This window comes from Oncorhynchus clarkii, chromosome 12, assembly GCF_045791955.1.
Source record: "Oncorhynchus clarkii lewisi isolate Uvic-CL-2024 chromosome 12, UVic_Ocla_1.0, whole genome shotgun sequence".
Taxonomy (NCBI): domain Eukaryota; kingdom Metazoa; phylum Chordata; class Actinopteri; order Salmoniformes; family Salmonidae; genus Oncorhynchus; species Oncorhynchus clarkii.
The window spans coordinates 60,561,163-60,577,825 of NC_092158.1; the positions used below are offsets into that span (position 1 = coordinate 60,561,163).

Consider the following 16,663-nt stretch of genomic DNA (forward strand, 5'->3'; position numbering starts at 1 on the left):
TTTGATGTAATGTCCTTAAAACAAGTCAAAATGAGGCTCAATAGTGTGTGTGGCCTCCACGTGCCTGTATATGACCTCCCTACAACGCCTGGGCATGCTCCTGATGAGGTGGCGGATGGTCTCCTGAGGGATCTCCTCCCAGACCTGGACTAAAGCATCCGCCAACTCCTGGACAGTCTGTGGTGCAACGTGGCGTTGGTGGATGGAGCGAGACATGATGTCCCAGATGTGCTCTATTGGATTCAGGTCTTGGGAACCGGCGGGCCAGTCCATAGCATCAATGCCTTCCTCTTGCAGGAACTGCTGACACACTCCAGCCACATGAGGTCTAGCATTATCTTGCATTAGGAGGAACCCTGGGCCAACCGCACCAGCATATGGTCTCACAAGGGGTCTGAGGATCCTAATGGCAGTCAGGCTACCTCTGGCGAGCACATGGAGGGCTGTGCGGCCCCCCAAAGAAATGCCACCCCACACCATGACTGACCCACCGCCAAACCGGTCATGCTGGAGGATGTTGCAGGCAGCAGAACGTTCTCCACGGCGTCTCCAGACTCTGTCACGTCTGTCACATGTGCTCAGTGTGAACCTGCTTTCATCTGAGGAGCACAGGGTGCCAGTGGCGAATTTGCCAATCTTGGTGTTCTCTGGCAAATGCCAAATGTCCTGCAAGCTGTTAGCACAACCCCCACCTGTGGATACGTCGGGCCCTCGTACCACCCTCATGGAGTCTGTTTATGACCGTTTGAGCAGACACATGCACATTTGTGGCCTGCTGGAAGTCATTTTGCAGGGCTCTGGCAGTGCTCCTCCTGCTCCTCCTTGCACAAAGGCGGAGGTAGCGGTCCTGCTGCTGGGTTGTTGCCCTCCTACGGCCTCCTCCACGTCTCCTGATGTACTGGCCTGTGTCCTGGTAGCACCTCCATGCTCTGGACACTAAGCTGACAGACACAGCAAACCTTCTTGCCACAGCTCGCATTGATGTGCCATCCTGGATGAGCTGCACTACCTGAGCCACTTGTGTGGGTTGTAGACTCCGTCTCATGCTACCACTCGAGTGAAAGCACCGCCAGCATTCAAAAGTGACCAAAACATCAGCCAGGAAGCATAGGAACTGAGAAGTGGTCTGTGGTTACCACCTGCAGAACCACTCCTTTATTGGGCGTGTCTTGCTAATTGCCTATAATTTCCACCTGTTGTCTATTCCATTTGCACAACAGCATGTGAAATTTATTGTCAATCAGTGTTGCTTCCTAAGTGGACAGTTTGATTTCACAGAAGTGTGATTGACTTGGAGTTACATTGTGTTGTTTAAGTGTTCCCTTTATTTTTTTGAGCAGTGTATATAGTTTTGGCTTTATGAGGCACAACCTAATTCCTCATTCATCTAGATGTGGGTGTGGCATGGCCAGAAGCATTAACACAAGTGAAATTCCTGAGAACCCACTTCCAAAATGAGCACCTTCACCACAACGCATACACACACGTACACATGGATTTTGTATCATATATATGTAGTAGTAGAGTTTTGGCCTGAGGGCACACACTTAATGTGTTGTGAAAAGTGTCATGAAATGTAATGTCATGTAATATTGCATATAACTGGCTTAATGTTTCTGTACCCCAGGAAGAGTAGCTGCCTAGGCAGCAGCTAATGGGGCTCCTTAATAAATACAATTACAAACAACATCTAATGTATTTGGCACACAGGAAAACACATCATCAACATCAAACCAGCTTCCACAAGGATGTTTATGGATGTGTGCTGTTGGTGAGACTGTAGAGTTAAAGAGGTACTCACACTCAAAACCATGAAAATGAATAACCCAGAGGCTGAAATGCAAAAATAATATAATTAATTTAATCCATGCTCAAAAGATTGCAAAAATTGCAATCCTTGTATAAACAGTAACCATTCACAACATGTGCAACAGACTCCATTACATTTGACTCATGTAGAATACAAAATGGGTCCATGGTTTGCAGTGTGTTGATGAAGGCACAACTGCGCCTCTTCAACCTCAGGAGGCTGAAGAAATTTGGCTTGGCCCCTATAACCCTCTCAAACTTTTACAGATGCACAATTGAGAGCATCCTGTCGGGCTGTATCACCGCCTGGTACGGCAACTGCACCGCCTGCAACTGCAGGGCTCTCCAGACGGTGGTGCGGTCTTCCCAACGCATCACTGACACCTATAGCACCTGATGTCACAGGAAGGCCAAAAATATAATCAAGGGCATTAACCACCCGAGCCACAGCCTGCATAATTGCGCACCCAGCTCACGCAGGTGCTTCCCTATATCACATTTGACATGGTCCGTAAGCTTGAGTTCATTCACAAACAAATCATACAATGATGGAAAGACCTGTGTGTTGTCCTTGTTAATGTAGACAGAAAAGAGCTCCAACTTCTTAATCATAGCCTCAATTTTGTCCCGCACATTGAATATAGTTGCGGAGAGTCTCTGTAACCCTAGATTCAGATCATTCAGGCGAGAAAAAACATCACCCAGAAAGGCCAGTCGTGTGAGAAACTCGTCATCATGCAAGTGGTCAGTCAAGTGAAAATTATGGTCAGTAAAAAAACTTTATGCTCTTCTTTCAATAGAAAAAAACATGTCAATACTTTGCCCCTTGATAACCAGCGCACTTCTGTATGTTGTAAAAGCATTACATGGTCACTACCGAAATCATTGCATAATGCAGATAATACACAAGAGCTCAGGGGATTTGCTTTAACAAAGTTAACCATTTTCACTGTAGTGTCCAAAACATCTTTCAAGCTGTCAGGCATCCCCTTGGCAGCAAGAGCCTCTCGATGGATGCTGCAGTGTACCCAAGTGGCGTCGGGAGCAACTGCTTGCATACACGTTACCACTCCACTATGTCACCCTGTCATGGCTTTTGCGCCATCAGTACAGATACCAACACATTTTGACTATGCAAATTCCATTGGATGTCACAAAGCTGTCCAGTACTATAAAAAAAAAATCCTCTTATGTTGTCCTGGTTTTCAGAAGAGGATGTCTTCCTTAATTGACCCCTCATAAACATAACAGACAGATACAGCAGCTGTGCCAGGCTCGACACGTCTATTGACTCATCCAGCTGTAATGCATATAATTCACTGGCTTGTATGCAAAGCAGTAATTGTTTCAAAACATCTCCTGCTATGTCAATGATGCGTTGTGAAACAGTGTTGTTTGATGAAGACATTGTCTGTATAGTTTTTTGGCCTTTTTCCCCAGCCATATCCACGGCAGCAGGAAGAATTAAGTCCTCCACAATAGTATGGGGCCTGCCTGTCCTAGCGACTCGGCAGCTCACCATATAACATGCTTCTAGCCCCTTCTTATTAATGGTATCTTTTGCTTTTACACATGCCTTTATTCTCGCTCAAAAAACTTCCGTGGCTTATTTTTCAAATTGTCATGTATCGTTTCTAAATGTCTGTGCAAGAGTGAAGGTTTCCCGCGAGAGAGTAACAGTTAATGTGATTGGATGTTAATTATTTGATTAGGCTACCTGTAATCGATATTGTGTTGTTATTCTGCTGAACACTAGATGGTTTAATTTATTTTTGGCAGTGAAACGAGGCTACTCGGGTGAGAAAAAAAACCTCACTCAAAAGTATACCCCTGTTGGAAAATATAAATGTACTGTTTGAAAATATGAAGAAACTCATTTTTATTTGGCGTGCCCCCCGACGCCAGTGAGGGTACTCTGGTTTGTGAATATCTGATCTAGAGAATACAAAATGCGAGACAAGTTTTTGAGTGGACTATTGCATCACTTTTAGTCACTCTTAGGCCCAGAGCATAGCGGAGCAGAGTAGCAACATCAGGGATTTTCACCAACCAATTGGTGAAAAGAAAACAGTTGTGTGATAAGAGTCTATTATAGTATTATATTAGATACAGCAGATATTTAATTAATTCTATAAAGGAAGTAAAATCATGCTTAAACGTTGTACCTTGTTTAGGGTTTGGGAACGTGGGGCATTTAACCCTGTGTTTGTACTTGAGCGATGGTCAGACTTGAATAAAGCATAAACAATTCCAGTGTCTAACAAGCAATTGTGAGCTCACAGCCAAAAAGGCATCTAATTATATAGCTATGTCACGTTCCTACACAATTTCCTGATTTTCACAGGCCGACCACAGAGATGTTAAATCATGGAAAATTTGAATTTTACCCACTAATAGAACATAGGCTTTCACCAAATTGACAGGAGTTTTATGATTTTATTTATTGGGGTGGATTATCCCTTTAATAGACTAGTTTTATGCATAACAACTTTCTATCCAAGCTGGGAGAGATCGAGAACAGCTCATGTCATGCAGGTTCCGGTAGCCTATACTGGACAGTTGTACAATATATTTTTAAAAATCAATTGGTAGCTGATTAGTATGCTGTTGCATCGCAAATACATTTTACACTCTGCAATCTGAATTTACATCAGCCAGCAGTAAAAAATGTCAGCATTGCGACACCGTGTATAGCTTTGTGAAATGTTAGGCTTAACATGAGAAAATGATGACCAAATAGGCCTACCAATAAACATTGATCCATTAGCTAAAGCAAAGCTTTACATGCCCTGGCACCACAGAAATCCTATCATCGATTCGATATGCATGCAGCTGCATAGATATGTCACAATTTCAGCACCATGGACAACGATCGGTAGTCTATACTTTATGAGTGGCTGTCTGGCTGACACTTAAGATTTTGTTTTATTTTAGGGAGGGATCTAACCCTGAGGGGGTCCAGAGAAACTGCGTTACCCCAGTGCTATGTTCCCATGTATCAAACAGATTATTAAAATAATTTCAATGCAGTATATGTTGTGTTAAGTGTCTTAATGCAAAATGTCAATAAAAATATAGCACAAAACTATTGAATTCTATACTGTAGCATTTTACAAGTGGCTCCATTTTACCAGGGTGCAGCTCAAATAGCACCCTACATAGAGCACTTCTTTGTGCTACATCCAAAATTCTTCTTATAGAGTGGTGCCATCTAGGGTCTGAGATAAGTGTCCAGCACAATGCAGCCAGGCATTGATGTGTCCCAAATGGCACCCTATTCCCTTTATGATGCTCTGTTCTGGTCAAAAGTAGTGCACTATTTAGGAAATAGGATGCCATTTGGGACATGCCCATTTGATCCACGTGGGCGGGTGGGGCAGCGGTGGGGGACTGATTATTATGATGTCATTTCCTCCACACTTCCTGGCCTGCGATGTAGGTGGCTCTGACATTGATAGCATCATCCAGCAGAACGAGATCTAACGGGGGAGAGAGGGGGACATGTTTTACTATTTAGTGCTTCTTCCTACACCACACACAAGACCTAGACCAGTTGTTTTCAAAAATCTCTTTGGGACCACCAGACATTTCTTTTCTAAAATTTATGGAATAGTCAAAAAACATAGAATAGCTGGGGGTCCCCGAAGAGAGGTTTGAAAACCCCTGACCTACACAACCAGTTGAGGAGACTAATCAATGACCTTAATCAAGGGGGGGGAGAGAAAACCTGTAGACATTCAGCCCTCCAGGAATTGAGTTTGACACCCCTGGAGTAGACAGAGCAAGACCGCCCTCTGCTGTTTACTTTCTCACCTGCATCTGCCCCTAGTCCAGGGGGCCTTTACAATCGCTTACTTTAGATGTGTGTGTGAGTGTGTGTGTATCACCTGCGTCTGCCCCATAGTCCAGGGTGCCTTTACAACGGGTGATGCCCAGGAGCTGTGCCGGGTGGAGTGACGCTGCCTCCAGGGCTTGCTCCACACTGCAGCCTGTCAACACAAACACACACAGGGCCGGATTACCGAATGGGAATGCAGGGCACGTGCTCCGTGGCCCCCAACCTTCAGGGAGCCCCCAACCAAATGTTATTCATTCAGGGGCCCTGGAGGTCGGGGGCCCTGGAGCACATGCCCTGCATAAATGGCAAAATTCTCTCAGCATCAAGGTAAAATGTTTAGAACAGCAGGACATTAGCTTAAAACTGCTACAATAGCATTATAAAAGTGCAACAAAAAATGTTTTGTGTTAAAATGCAGTAAGTTAGCCATTTTCCTAAAAGGGGGTGGGGGGCCCCCTGGAGGTCGATGACCTTAGGGACCCAAACGTGGTAGTCCGGCCCTGCACGCACACACACACACACACACACGTGTGCACACATGTAGTAAGTAACCACATATTTAGAAGGACTGAATAACTTTTGTAAGACAGCCCTTTTACTAACACGCACACTCACCTGAAGCCTGTTTGAAGTGCCTGACACACATGTCCATTGTGGCTATACTGCCACTGAGCGTCTTGGTGCCTATGAGTAAAGACCGTTTTAGAGACAACTTCGGGAAAAAGTTGTTTACACCTTACAAAAGAGATTCTGACCTGCTACATAAGCATGGAGCCCCTGGATCTCAATGACTTGCTGACCCAAGGTGTGGCGGCCCGGAGGTAGACCCATCGCTGTGATGGCATCAGTCACCAACACTAGACCTGTAGGACAAACACATTAAGCCAACACAAGCATTGCCATAGATTTCTTGCAATTAGTATGCATATTATACCTGACATTGCTTGAACAACTTCTGGTTTCAAGACTGAAACTCACAGCATTACAACAGAAGACTCCAATAAACACTCCAACACAACCCCACACACACACACAGAGACACATCAGAGCACACACACACACAGAAGCCGTGCGTGTAGTTCTTACACAGACCTGTAGGGTGTGCTCGGTGGGCGATACGCAGGGCGGCAGAGTTGGTGTGGATGCCATCAGCAATCATTCCGTAGAAGACCGTCCGGTCCTGGGGAACCTGGTCGCTGGTGAGGAGACCCACAATGCCCGGGTCTCGATGGTGAAACTAACCCATCACGGTCACCATGGCAACAGAGAGAAATGGCCATCATCTTCCATTACATTATTACAGTACAATTGTGAAACTGTAGTTGAATAGACTTGGCAAGGCATCTGAAGCATGTGTCCAACAGTATAGTGTAGACCGTATGTCTGTGATTTGGCTGACCACACCCAGAGGTGGACAGGTTACTCATTAACCACATTTACACTTCTCTCCTATTATTACTGTATGGTTTGAGAAACAGAAACACTATCAGTGTAGTGATGCAGGTCTTCAGATGTTGTACACATGAAATTGTGTCATTCCAAATTTTATAAGCAACGTTATATTACATTTTGTACGTCTCCAGCCGTTTCCCCTATCCAGCTGTTCCATACTCCGTGTAGCCTGCTGCTAGAATGGACGGAGATGTATCGTTCAAGTTGCAAAAAAATGGATTATAACGTTGCAGATAAAGTTGAAAGTGAAATGTGTCTTTGGTGGTAAAAAAGCAAGATTCTCCTATAAGGGTTATCCAGTAAAACGTCAGACAGCGATGTTACTGGAGGGAGAAACAGAGGATTGTACTACACTCACATACGAAAACTAACATACAGTACATACTAAAAATGTACAGTTGAAGTCGGAAGTTTACATACACTTAGGTTGGAGTCATTAAAACTCGTTTTTCAACCACTCCACAAATTTCTTGTTAACAAACTATAGTTTTGGCAAGTCGTTTTTGTGCATGACGTAAGTAATTTTTCCAACAATTGTTTACAGACAGATTATTTCACTGTATCACAATTCCAGTGGTTCGGAAGTTTACATACACTAAGTTGACTGTGCCTTTAAACAGCTTGGAAAATTTCAGAAAATTATGTCATGGCTTTAGAAGCTTCACATCATTTGAGTCAATTGGAGGTGTACCTGAAGATGTATTTCAAGGCCTACCTTCAAACTCAGTGCCTCGTTGCTTGACATCATGGGAAAAGCAAAAGCAAAGCCAAGACCTCAGAAAAACAATTGTAGACCTCCACAAGTCTGGTTCATCCTTGGGAGCAATTTCCAAACACCTGAACACCACGTTCATCTGTACAAACAATAGTATGAAGTATAAACACCATGGGACCACGCAGCCGTCATACCGTTCAGGAAGGAGACGCGTTCTATCTCCAAGTGGTGAACGTACTTTGGTGCGAAAAGTGCAAATCAATCCCAGAACAACAGCGAAGGACCTTGTGAAGATGCTGGAGGAAACAGGTACAAAAGTATCTATATCCACAGTAAAATGAGTCCCATATCGACATAACCTGAAAGGCCACTCAGCAAGGAAGAAGCCACTGCTCCAAAACCGCCATAAAAAAAGCCAGACTACGGTTTGCAACTGCACATGGAGACAAAGATCGTACATTTTGCAGAAATGTTCTCTGGTCTAATGAAACAAAAATAGAACTGTTTGGCCATAATGACCATCGTTATGTTTGGAGGAAAAGGGGAGGCTTGCAAGCCAAAGAACACCATCCCAACCATGAAGCACGAGGTGGCAGCATCATGTTGTGGGGGTGCTTTACTGCAGGAGGGACTGGTGCACTTCACAAAATAGATGGCATCATGAGGAAGGAAAATTATGTGGCTATATTGAAGCAACATCTCAAGACATCAGTCAGGAAGTTAAAGCTTGGTCGCAAATGAGTCTTCCAAATGGACACATGACCCCAAGCATACTTCCAAAGTTGTGGCAAAATGGCTTAAGGACAACAAAGTCAAAGTATTGGAGTGGCCATCAAAAAGCCATGACCTCAAACCTATAGACAATTTGTGGGCAGAACTGAAAAAGTGTGAAATGAATCATTCACTCTAATATTATTCTGACATTTCACATTCTTAAAATGAAGTGGTGATCCTAACTGACCTAAGACAGGGAATTTTTACTAGGATTAAATGTCAGGGATTGTAAAAACAACTGAGTTTAAATGTATTTGGCTAAGGTGCATGTAAACTTCCGACTTCACTGTGCTAAATGGAAAACATAATACAATATGATGCTGTGTTATATTACTCACAGGCAGCATAGCATTGAAGAGATGTGTGATGAATGAAGCTCCGTTCTGCACAGCCTCCTCAGCTTGGGACAGGTTGGCTACAGAGTGTCCTACACGTGGAATCGGTCGACAGGTACACTTAGTGGTATCACATCATCCTACACAGTGTGGCAACCTCCTGCTTACAGACAGGAGATGTCTATTGGATTGAATAAACAGCCTGGTTTTCTGTTGTTTAAAATAAGTCTTCATAAACCCTTTATAAGGCCTATATAGATGCTTAATAAAACATTTAGCAGCAGATGTAATACATACAGTATAAAGGCTATGTCATTCCCAGCATGCACACAAAGAGGAGTATCTAAGTCATACATATAAATTAGATTTTATTCCCATTCCCAGAATACTACACCTACCTAGAGACACAGTGATGCACAGTGATGATTCATAAAACATGCATAAGGCCTACATAGATGCTTCACAATTAAATCATGCATAAGCAGACGTCATAGGCCTACATATCCTATTCCCAGTTTAATTCACCTACCTAGAGAAACAGTGATTCCCCTCTGAGCCAGCTCTCTAACCACCTTCTCGCTGTTGGGTAGCTCGGGGGCCAACGTCACCATGGCAACGTTATCAAGGGTCCCGTAGGTCTCAATCAGGTCCAACATGCCGCCCGACTGGAAGGAGCGCAGGTACTGCTCCGGGTGGGCTCCCTTCTTCTCTAAACTGATGAATGGACCTTCTAGATGGCAGCCTTGAGAGAGAGCGAGTGGGTGGGGGTAGAGACGGCGAAATGGACAAAAAAGGGCAGAAATATGAAATATTGACAGAATGTGTAATGGAGTAAAAGAGACAACATATTTCAGCATATCACACTGTTTTATAACATTTCCTCTATCACCATACAGTTATATGGAATACAGTATTGGATATCATGTCCAGATATAAGGACCAATCAGACATATGAAGATGTGTCTACATCCTTCCTGACTGCATCTTTACCCAGAACTCCAGCTCCCTCCACTCCTCCACTGTGAACTTTAACCTCAGACAAGACCTAGAAAACAGGTATTTTACTTGAAAGGTACGTGCATCAGGATTTCATAACACATGCATAAATATTGCATTCATAAGCAATACATAAGAATTTGATCGAGCCTGCCTGGAGTGCCAGGCCAGGTGGGTGTGGTTTGCATATTTGAAACTATTTGGATCCAAATCAAATCACATTTTATTGGTCACATACACATATTAAGCAGATGTTATTGTGGGTGTAGCGAAATGCTTGTGTTCCTAGCTCCAACAGTGTAATAGTATCTAACAATTCACATTGCGCCAGACAAGATCAATCCACCACAGCTCAAGTATTTGAAAGAAAACCAACACTATTTGAAACACATTTGAATGGGAGTCACTAATGACATACACTATATATACAAAAGTATGTGGACACCCCTTCATATTAGTGGATTAGGCTACTTCAGCCACATCGGTTGCTGACAGGCATATAAAATCAAGCACACAGCCATGCAATCTCTATAGACAAACATTAGCAGTAGAATGGCCTACTAAAGAGCTCAGTGACTTTCAACATGGCACCGTCATAGGATGCTACCTTTCCAACAAGTCAGTTCGTCAAATTTCTGCCCTGCTAGAGCTGCCCTGGTCAACTCTTTCCTGTTTCAGCATGACAATGCCACCGTGCATAACGCAAGGTCCATACAGAAATGGTTTGTTGAGATCGGTGTGGAAGAACTTGACTGGCCTGCACAGAGCCCTGACCTCAACCCCATCGAACACCTTTGGGATGAATTGGAATGCCAACTGCAAGCCAGGCCTAATCGCCCAACATCAGTGCCCCGCCTCACTAATGCTCTTGTGACTGAATGGAAGCAAGTCCCTGCAGCCATGTTCCAACATCTATTGGAAAGCCTTCCCAGAATAGTGGAGGCTGTTATATCAGCAAAGGGGGGACCAACTCCATACGCCAATGATTTTGGAATGATATGTTTGACGAGCAGGTGTCCACATACTTTTGGTCATAAAGTGTATGTGAGACAATGGTGAGAAACGGGACATGTTGAGAGGACAGGTGTAGAGGTGGTGCCTACCTTGTGGTAGATGTTTGGAGGGGAGGTGACTAGGGTGGGTAAAAAAGAGGTGACACCATGCTCCAAGATTTTCTTGGCTACTAGGGCCACACCTCCTCTGACATTACTGGTTGCTTGCGAGAAGTCGATGCCATATCCTCCTGTGGGTGTAAAACAATGGATAATTGATTGAGTTTGGAAAATCCTGTATCCAATGGCTTCCTTGTTCTGGTGAGAGAAACAGCTCGCAGGCTGTGTTAGTTTTCGCAAGGAACACTCCTCCAATAAAGTCCATACCTGCAATACCTGCAATTGAATTGGGGACAGTCCCTGGAGTGAATTGACCCCCCCCCCCCCCAAAGAAAAGACTAACCATTGATCTGAACGTCAATGAACCCAGGAGCGATGATGAGGCCTTCACAGTCAACACGTTGATCTGCGTAGCCTTCCTCATCAAAGAACAACTTCTCTGGGTCTAGGATCCGCCCTTCCCGCACCCACAGATCCTCTCTGGAGGAAAGACAGGAACAATACACACATTATTAAACAAACCCTGTCACACACACAGTAACATACATCGTAACAACGCTTGTTTTACATGTAATGGTATTTATTTTACATGTGTGTGTGTATGTTCATATCCACGTGCTTGTGTGTTCATTTGTGTGTACCGCTGCAGCTTGTGATCTCTTAGTATCCTGCAGTTGACGAACTGGGTGATCGGCGCCTTCGACACAGACTTATTGGTAGGCATCTTCCACAAGACGCTATGTCACCTCTATGACACCTCTCCTGAAGTGTAGTCACTTCAGAAAGACTCGCTCTATAAATAACAGTCAAAGAACAGTACAGACAAGTTATCAAAGAAAGCCTTTGAAGAGTTACACTATTACAGTACACTATTACAGTACCAATCTGTAAAACCTTGAATAGCCAACTGTTCCGTCTTTATTCTTCAGGTTACATATCACATCTGGGATAATCAGTACACCAACCCACCACCATAAACAGACACACCAATGTAAGAACCTTCCTATAACAACATTGTACAATGCTGAAGGTGCAACATTTGACTTTGACCCCCATGTTGTCATTGCATTTTATTTCACCCTAGAACAGATCTGATAAGAAGCTAACACTAAAACCATTTGAATACAGTGTTGTTAGTCTATTAATGAATAACAGTGTGTAGGAAGGCAAAGACACCATAAATTACATGATAACAAGAAATATATGTATTTCCATGACAGAATAAAAGCAATGTTGGACTTACCTTGCAGAGAGCATAGTTTCAAACTACATGCAACTTAAAAGTTACATATCACAAAATGTGTATTTGAAATCTTTTGGACCTCAGATCAACCTAAGGGAATCTTATTTGAGTCAGAAATGTATGTTCATATGACAGAGAAGATATATAACAACCTTGCTGAGAGTATTTCCAACTGACAATCTCTTAGGAAAAAAATTTAAACTATTGGAACCAAGACTTAATAAAAATAACTGATGTTGGCACAAGGTGGAGGGAAAGTTGGAGCATAACCAACTAAATTAAAGTTAAAGAAAATGTACTCTTAATCCAGTATGAACGAATGTATAGAATTTATAATACAAAAGACAAAATTCAGAAATTCAACTGCACAAAGGCAGTCATATCTTAAAAGTGCAAACTATACTGACCAAAAATATAAATGCAACATGTAAAGTGTTGGTCCCATATTTCATGAGCTGAAGGAAAAGATCCCTGAAATGTTCAATACGCACAAAAAACTTCTCTCAAATGTTGTGCTATTTTTTGGGGCATCCGTTAGTAAGCATTTCTCCTTTGCCAAGACAATCCTGACAGGTGTGGCATATCAAGAAGCTGATTAAACAGCAGGATCATTACACAGGTACACCTTGTGCTGTGGACAATAAAAGGCCACTCTAAAATGTGCAGTTTTGTCACACAACACAATGCCACAGATGTCTCAAGTTTTGAGGGAGTGTGCAATTGGAATGCTGACTGCAGGAATGTCAACCAGAGCTGTTGAATGTTCAATTCTCTACCATAAACTGCTTCCAAAGTCGTTTTAGAGAATTTGGCATTACATCCAACTGGACTAAAAACCACAGACCATGTGTAACCACACCAGCACAGGACCTCCACATCCGGTTTCTTCACCTGCGGGATCATCAGTGACCAGCTACCCAGACAGCTGATGAAACGAGTATTTGTCTGTAATAAAGCCCTTTTGTGGGGAAAACAAATTCTGATTGGCTGGGCCTGGCTCCCCAGTGGCCGGGCCTGGCTCCTAAATCATGTAAAATCCATGGATTAGGGCCTAATGAATTTATTTCAATTGACTGATTTCCCTATATGTACTGTAACGCAGTAAAATCTTGAAACTGTTGCATTAATATTTATATGATGCATACTTTCAGTTTTTCCGAGCACACATCACTCGCGCATAAGAGGGAGTCTTGCGCTGCTCGTCTACCGTTGTTCTGCACATGCGCAGAATAAATATACCGCTGGAACGCGGATTAAGCGGTCCGAATAATTCGAAAGATTTCGGTGTACGTTTATTTCAATTTTTACCTTACACCGATTGAGATAAGCAGAGTAAGGTTTTACATGACCATTTCCATAGTCGGTGTAAGCAGTTTAATATAGGATTATTAATATGCATGTAAACGTACATCAATGTCTTACATGAAAACGTTGGTCTGATCTCAGCTGTAAACGAATAAGATAGCTCATCTTTCTTTTGAATAAATCGAATACTTGCCCCATAGAAGACAGTCAAATCGCAGTCAGTGAGAATTCCAACAACGGTAGACGGATGGAATCATGTGAGAATGCTGCAGTCAGCTGATCAAAACAACGAACGGACTCGCGGAAGCGAGAACAATGACGTTTTAGCGGATGTATAAATCTGAAGCATCCGGTTAGCGTTTCCACTCGGAGCAAAGCTCTTGTAGAAACTTGCGGATAGGAGGGTCTGAGGACTGGCCGAGAGCGTTAGCTCCAGAGGCGGAGGAGGGTGGTGGTTGGAAGAGCGCCACGGCAGTTCTTGATAAAGAAGAACTTCTAGGCTGCGTTTCAAAGTCAACATACGGTCAAAACACTTAAAAGACACACCCTCGCCCACTTACCCTTAGGGGAATCCTCGTCGCCATTTTTGGTGGGTGGTCCAAATGATTAGCCAAGCAAGGGACGTTTGCAACGTAAGCCCCTCAGCCCTCGTTTTTTGTCGGCTTTGCGAGTGTACAATTATGTTCACTCCGGGGCCTGAAACTCCCCATAATTCAATTCGCGACTATTGTACAATTGGCGTCACTACAGTCCCTGGTTCAAATCCAGGCTGTATCACATCCAGCCGTGATTGGGAGTTCCATAGGGCGGCGCACAATTGGCCCAGCGTCGTCTGGGTTTGGCCGGGGTAGGCCGTCATTGTAAATAAGAATTTGTTCAAGACTGACTAGCCTAATTAGATCAAGGTTAAATACAATTTTTTTAAATTCCGGGAAAACTTAAAAACAACATCAATGGAGAAGTCAACATAAGTATAAGTGAATGCAAATAAGTTATACATTGTGGTACTAATGCAAAAAGTAAACACTTTTGTTTGGTTATCATTTTCCTTCAGAAGTTCCAGATAGGCATTAGCTAATTAATTTGCTAGCTATCATACAGTGCAGTAGGTGAATAGTAATAATGATATATTTAGTAAGTAAACCTGCACTCATAATTGACTGCAGGGCATAAAAGCACCCACAAGCTACCGGTGCCTGAAAACACAATCATTGCGGGATGAACGAGTGACGAATTACCAAGGTAAAGTTGGTTTTATAGTCACACATTCAGACGATTCGGATGTTTAGAGATGGATTTTGGCTGACATTCTGCACATTTTCTCATCAATAAAACATTTGACCTCAATAGTTTTATGTTCCCAAACTAAAATATGTTACAGAGTGGACTATGTTTGTGGACTTAACCCTTTGCCAAAGTTAGATTTTTTTTAGTTGATTAGGATCTAAAGGGTGAATTGAGTTATTGCATACATGCAATTCACAGAGTAGGCGTTCCCTAACGGAAATATGCAATACATGCTCGATCTCAATTGATGCCAGGCACAACACAACTGGGAACCCTGGAAATCTTTGACTTCTGACTTCATTGTGTTGAAGACAACTGGGAACTGGGACAGCAACGACCACCCACTGGCAAAAATAATTTTGAACGGTCATCCAACTCAGGCCTCTTTCTAGAGCTCTGAGCTTCTGACCTAAAGATCACTGACATCATGATTTGACCTCGTATTTTTCAGAATTTCCAGTTGTCTTGAAAGCACCATGAGTACCACAGTATGAATCATAATACCCATAAACCCTAGCTGTAAAACCAATAAATGATTACATTTTTTTTGTTGCCACATTTCTGTGTCTGGGATTTTAGAACTACTTCATATAAGGTCTGTGTTTCATGTAGGCTTACCCTGGCATGACGTTTTAATAACCATTCAAATCTCTCTCAGACAAGGTAACATAGTAGGATTTTAGATGTGCAGATAGACCTAAGCCCAGACTATTTTACCGATACTATAGTAAAGTCTGTGGGTTATGGGAATATATAGACGTTAGCATTTTAGCATTCAACCTAGCTAGTAACTTTTTTTTTGGTCTTTCAGATTGGCGGACCGGAAACCCAGTGACAACACTCGGGTCTGCAGCTGACATTTTCCGTTGGGAAAGAGAAATGGCCCTGTATTTGCCAGAAAATGTTGCTCATCCATCATCGCAGAGGTAGATCCAGACACATTCAACATGGCAGACGAAGTTCCAGGCGCCTCGGCCACTGAAGAATGTAGGATTCTGCTGTCTACACCGTTGCGGAATGTTCTCACTGAGGTGCATCTTATTAAGGAAACAGTGCAGTTGAAGGCTCTACAGGAGAATCAGCTGTATACCTGCAACGGGTATTCAGCATCGTGGCTGTCTGATAAAGTACTTAGGAAAAAAACAGGACTTCCAGACAAAGACATGTTCAACATCGTTGTTGAATACTTGGAATGTTAAAAGGACTGCGTTGTCTACTTTGCCAAGTGGAGGGTGAAGATGTTGTCATTTGAGGATCAAGTGTTTATGGCTCTTATGAAGTTGCATCACAACTACACCAACTTGCACCTGGCTCAACTATTCTGTTGTGGTGCAATCACTGTCCGCAATATTACCATCACTTTCATTCACGTGATCCACAAGCTTGTTTTCATTAGCATTATGAAGACTTCCAAGTTGGGAACCAAACGTGCTTGTGTCTTTTCATGGGTCCAGCGGAAACTGCAGGATGGTCATTGACTGTACTGCCATGGAAATTGCTACTCCAAGTCAGATGGATCTGCAGAAGCAAACCTAATCTGTGTACCATTCAATTACCTTCTAGCTACTCCTGGGTGTTGTACCTAATGCATTTTAGATGTGCAGATAGACCTAAGCCCAGACTATTTTAGTAAAGTCTGTGGGTTATGGGAATATATAGACGTTAGCATTTTAGTAATCAACCTAGCTAGTAATTTTTTGGGGGGGTCTTTCAGATTGGCGGACCGTGGTGCTTTCAATGTGATCTGTATCGGACAAAGCAATTGTCCAGGCTCTGTCGCAGCCGGCTGCGACTGGG

General features: G+C 43.1%; 1 protein-coding gene across 2 annotated transcripts; it reads right to left on the reverse strand.

The window, feature by feature from the left end:
• Positions 1 to 1,839: 1,839 nt before the first annotated feature.
• LOC139420909 (amidohydrolase domain containing 2) lies at positions 1,840 to 13,896 on the reverse strand. Of its 2 annotated transcripts, XM_071171327.1 has the most exons (13): positions 13,773 to 13,882; positions 11,673 to 11,824; positions 11,375 to 11,511; positions 11,023 to 11,162; positions 9,914 to 9,968; positions 9,453 to 9,665; positions 8,927 to 9,015; positions 6,740 to 6,884; positions 6,403 to 6,510; positions 6,263 to 6,331; positions 5,697 to 5,798; positions 5,173 to 5,288; positions 1,892 to 5,083 (listed from the first exon to the last, which is right to left on the reverse strand). In XM_071171327.1, exons 2-12 carry the CDS (start codon positions 11,753 to 11,755, stop codon positions 5,215 to 5,217), a joined length of 1,215 nt encoding a protein of 404 aa, XP_071027428.1. In that variant the 5' UTR covers positions 11,756 to 11,824; positions 13,773 to 13,882; the 3' UTR covers positions 1,892 to 5,083; positions 5,173 to 5,214. The 2 variants fall into 2 exon arrangements, with proteins under 2 accessions (XP_071027427.1, XP_071027428.1); XM_071171326.1 differs by having other exon boundaries at positions 1,840 to 5,288; positions 13,773 to 13,896.
• Between the last annotated feature and the right edge of the window lie 2,767 nt (positions 13,897 to 16,663).

What these genes read in the sequence shown, in the direction of transcription:
- LOC139420909 (XM_071171326.1), bottom strand. Translation starts at nt 11,755, where the DNA reads ATGCCTACCAATAAGTCTGTGTCGAAGGCGCCGATCACCCAGTTCGTC. An exon ending in GGAGGGAGCTGGAGTTCTGG is followed by an intron (nt 9,666 to 9,913) that starts GTAAAGATGCAG and finishes CTCTCTCTCAAG; the next exon opens with GCTGCCATCTAGAAGGTCCA. An exon ending in GCTCCATGCTTATGTAGCAG is followed by an intron (nt 6,332 to 6,402) that starts GTCAGAATCTCT and finishes CTTTACTCATAG; the next exon opens with GCACCAAGACGCTCAGTGGC.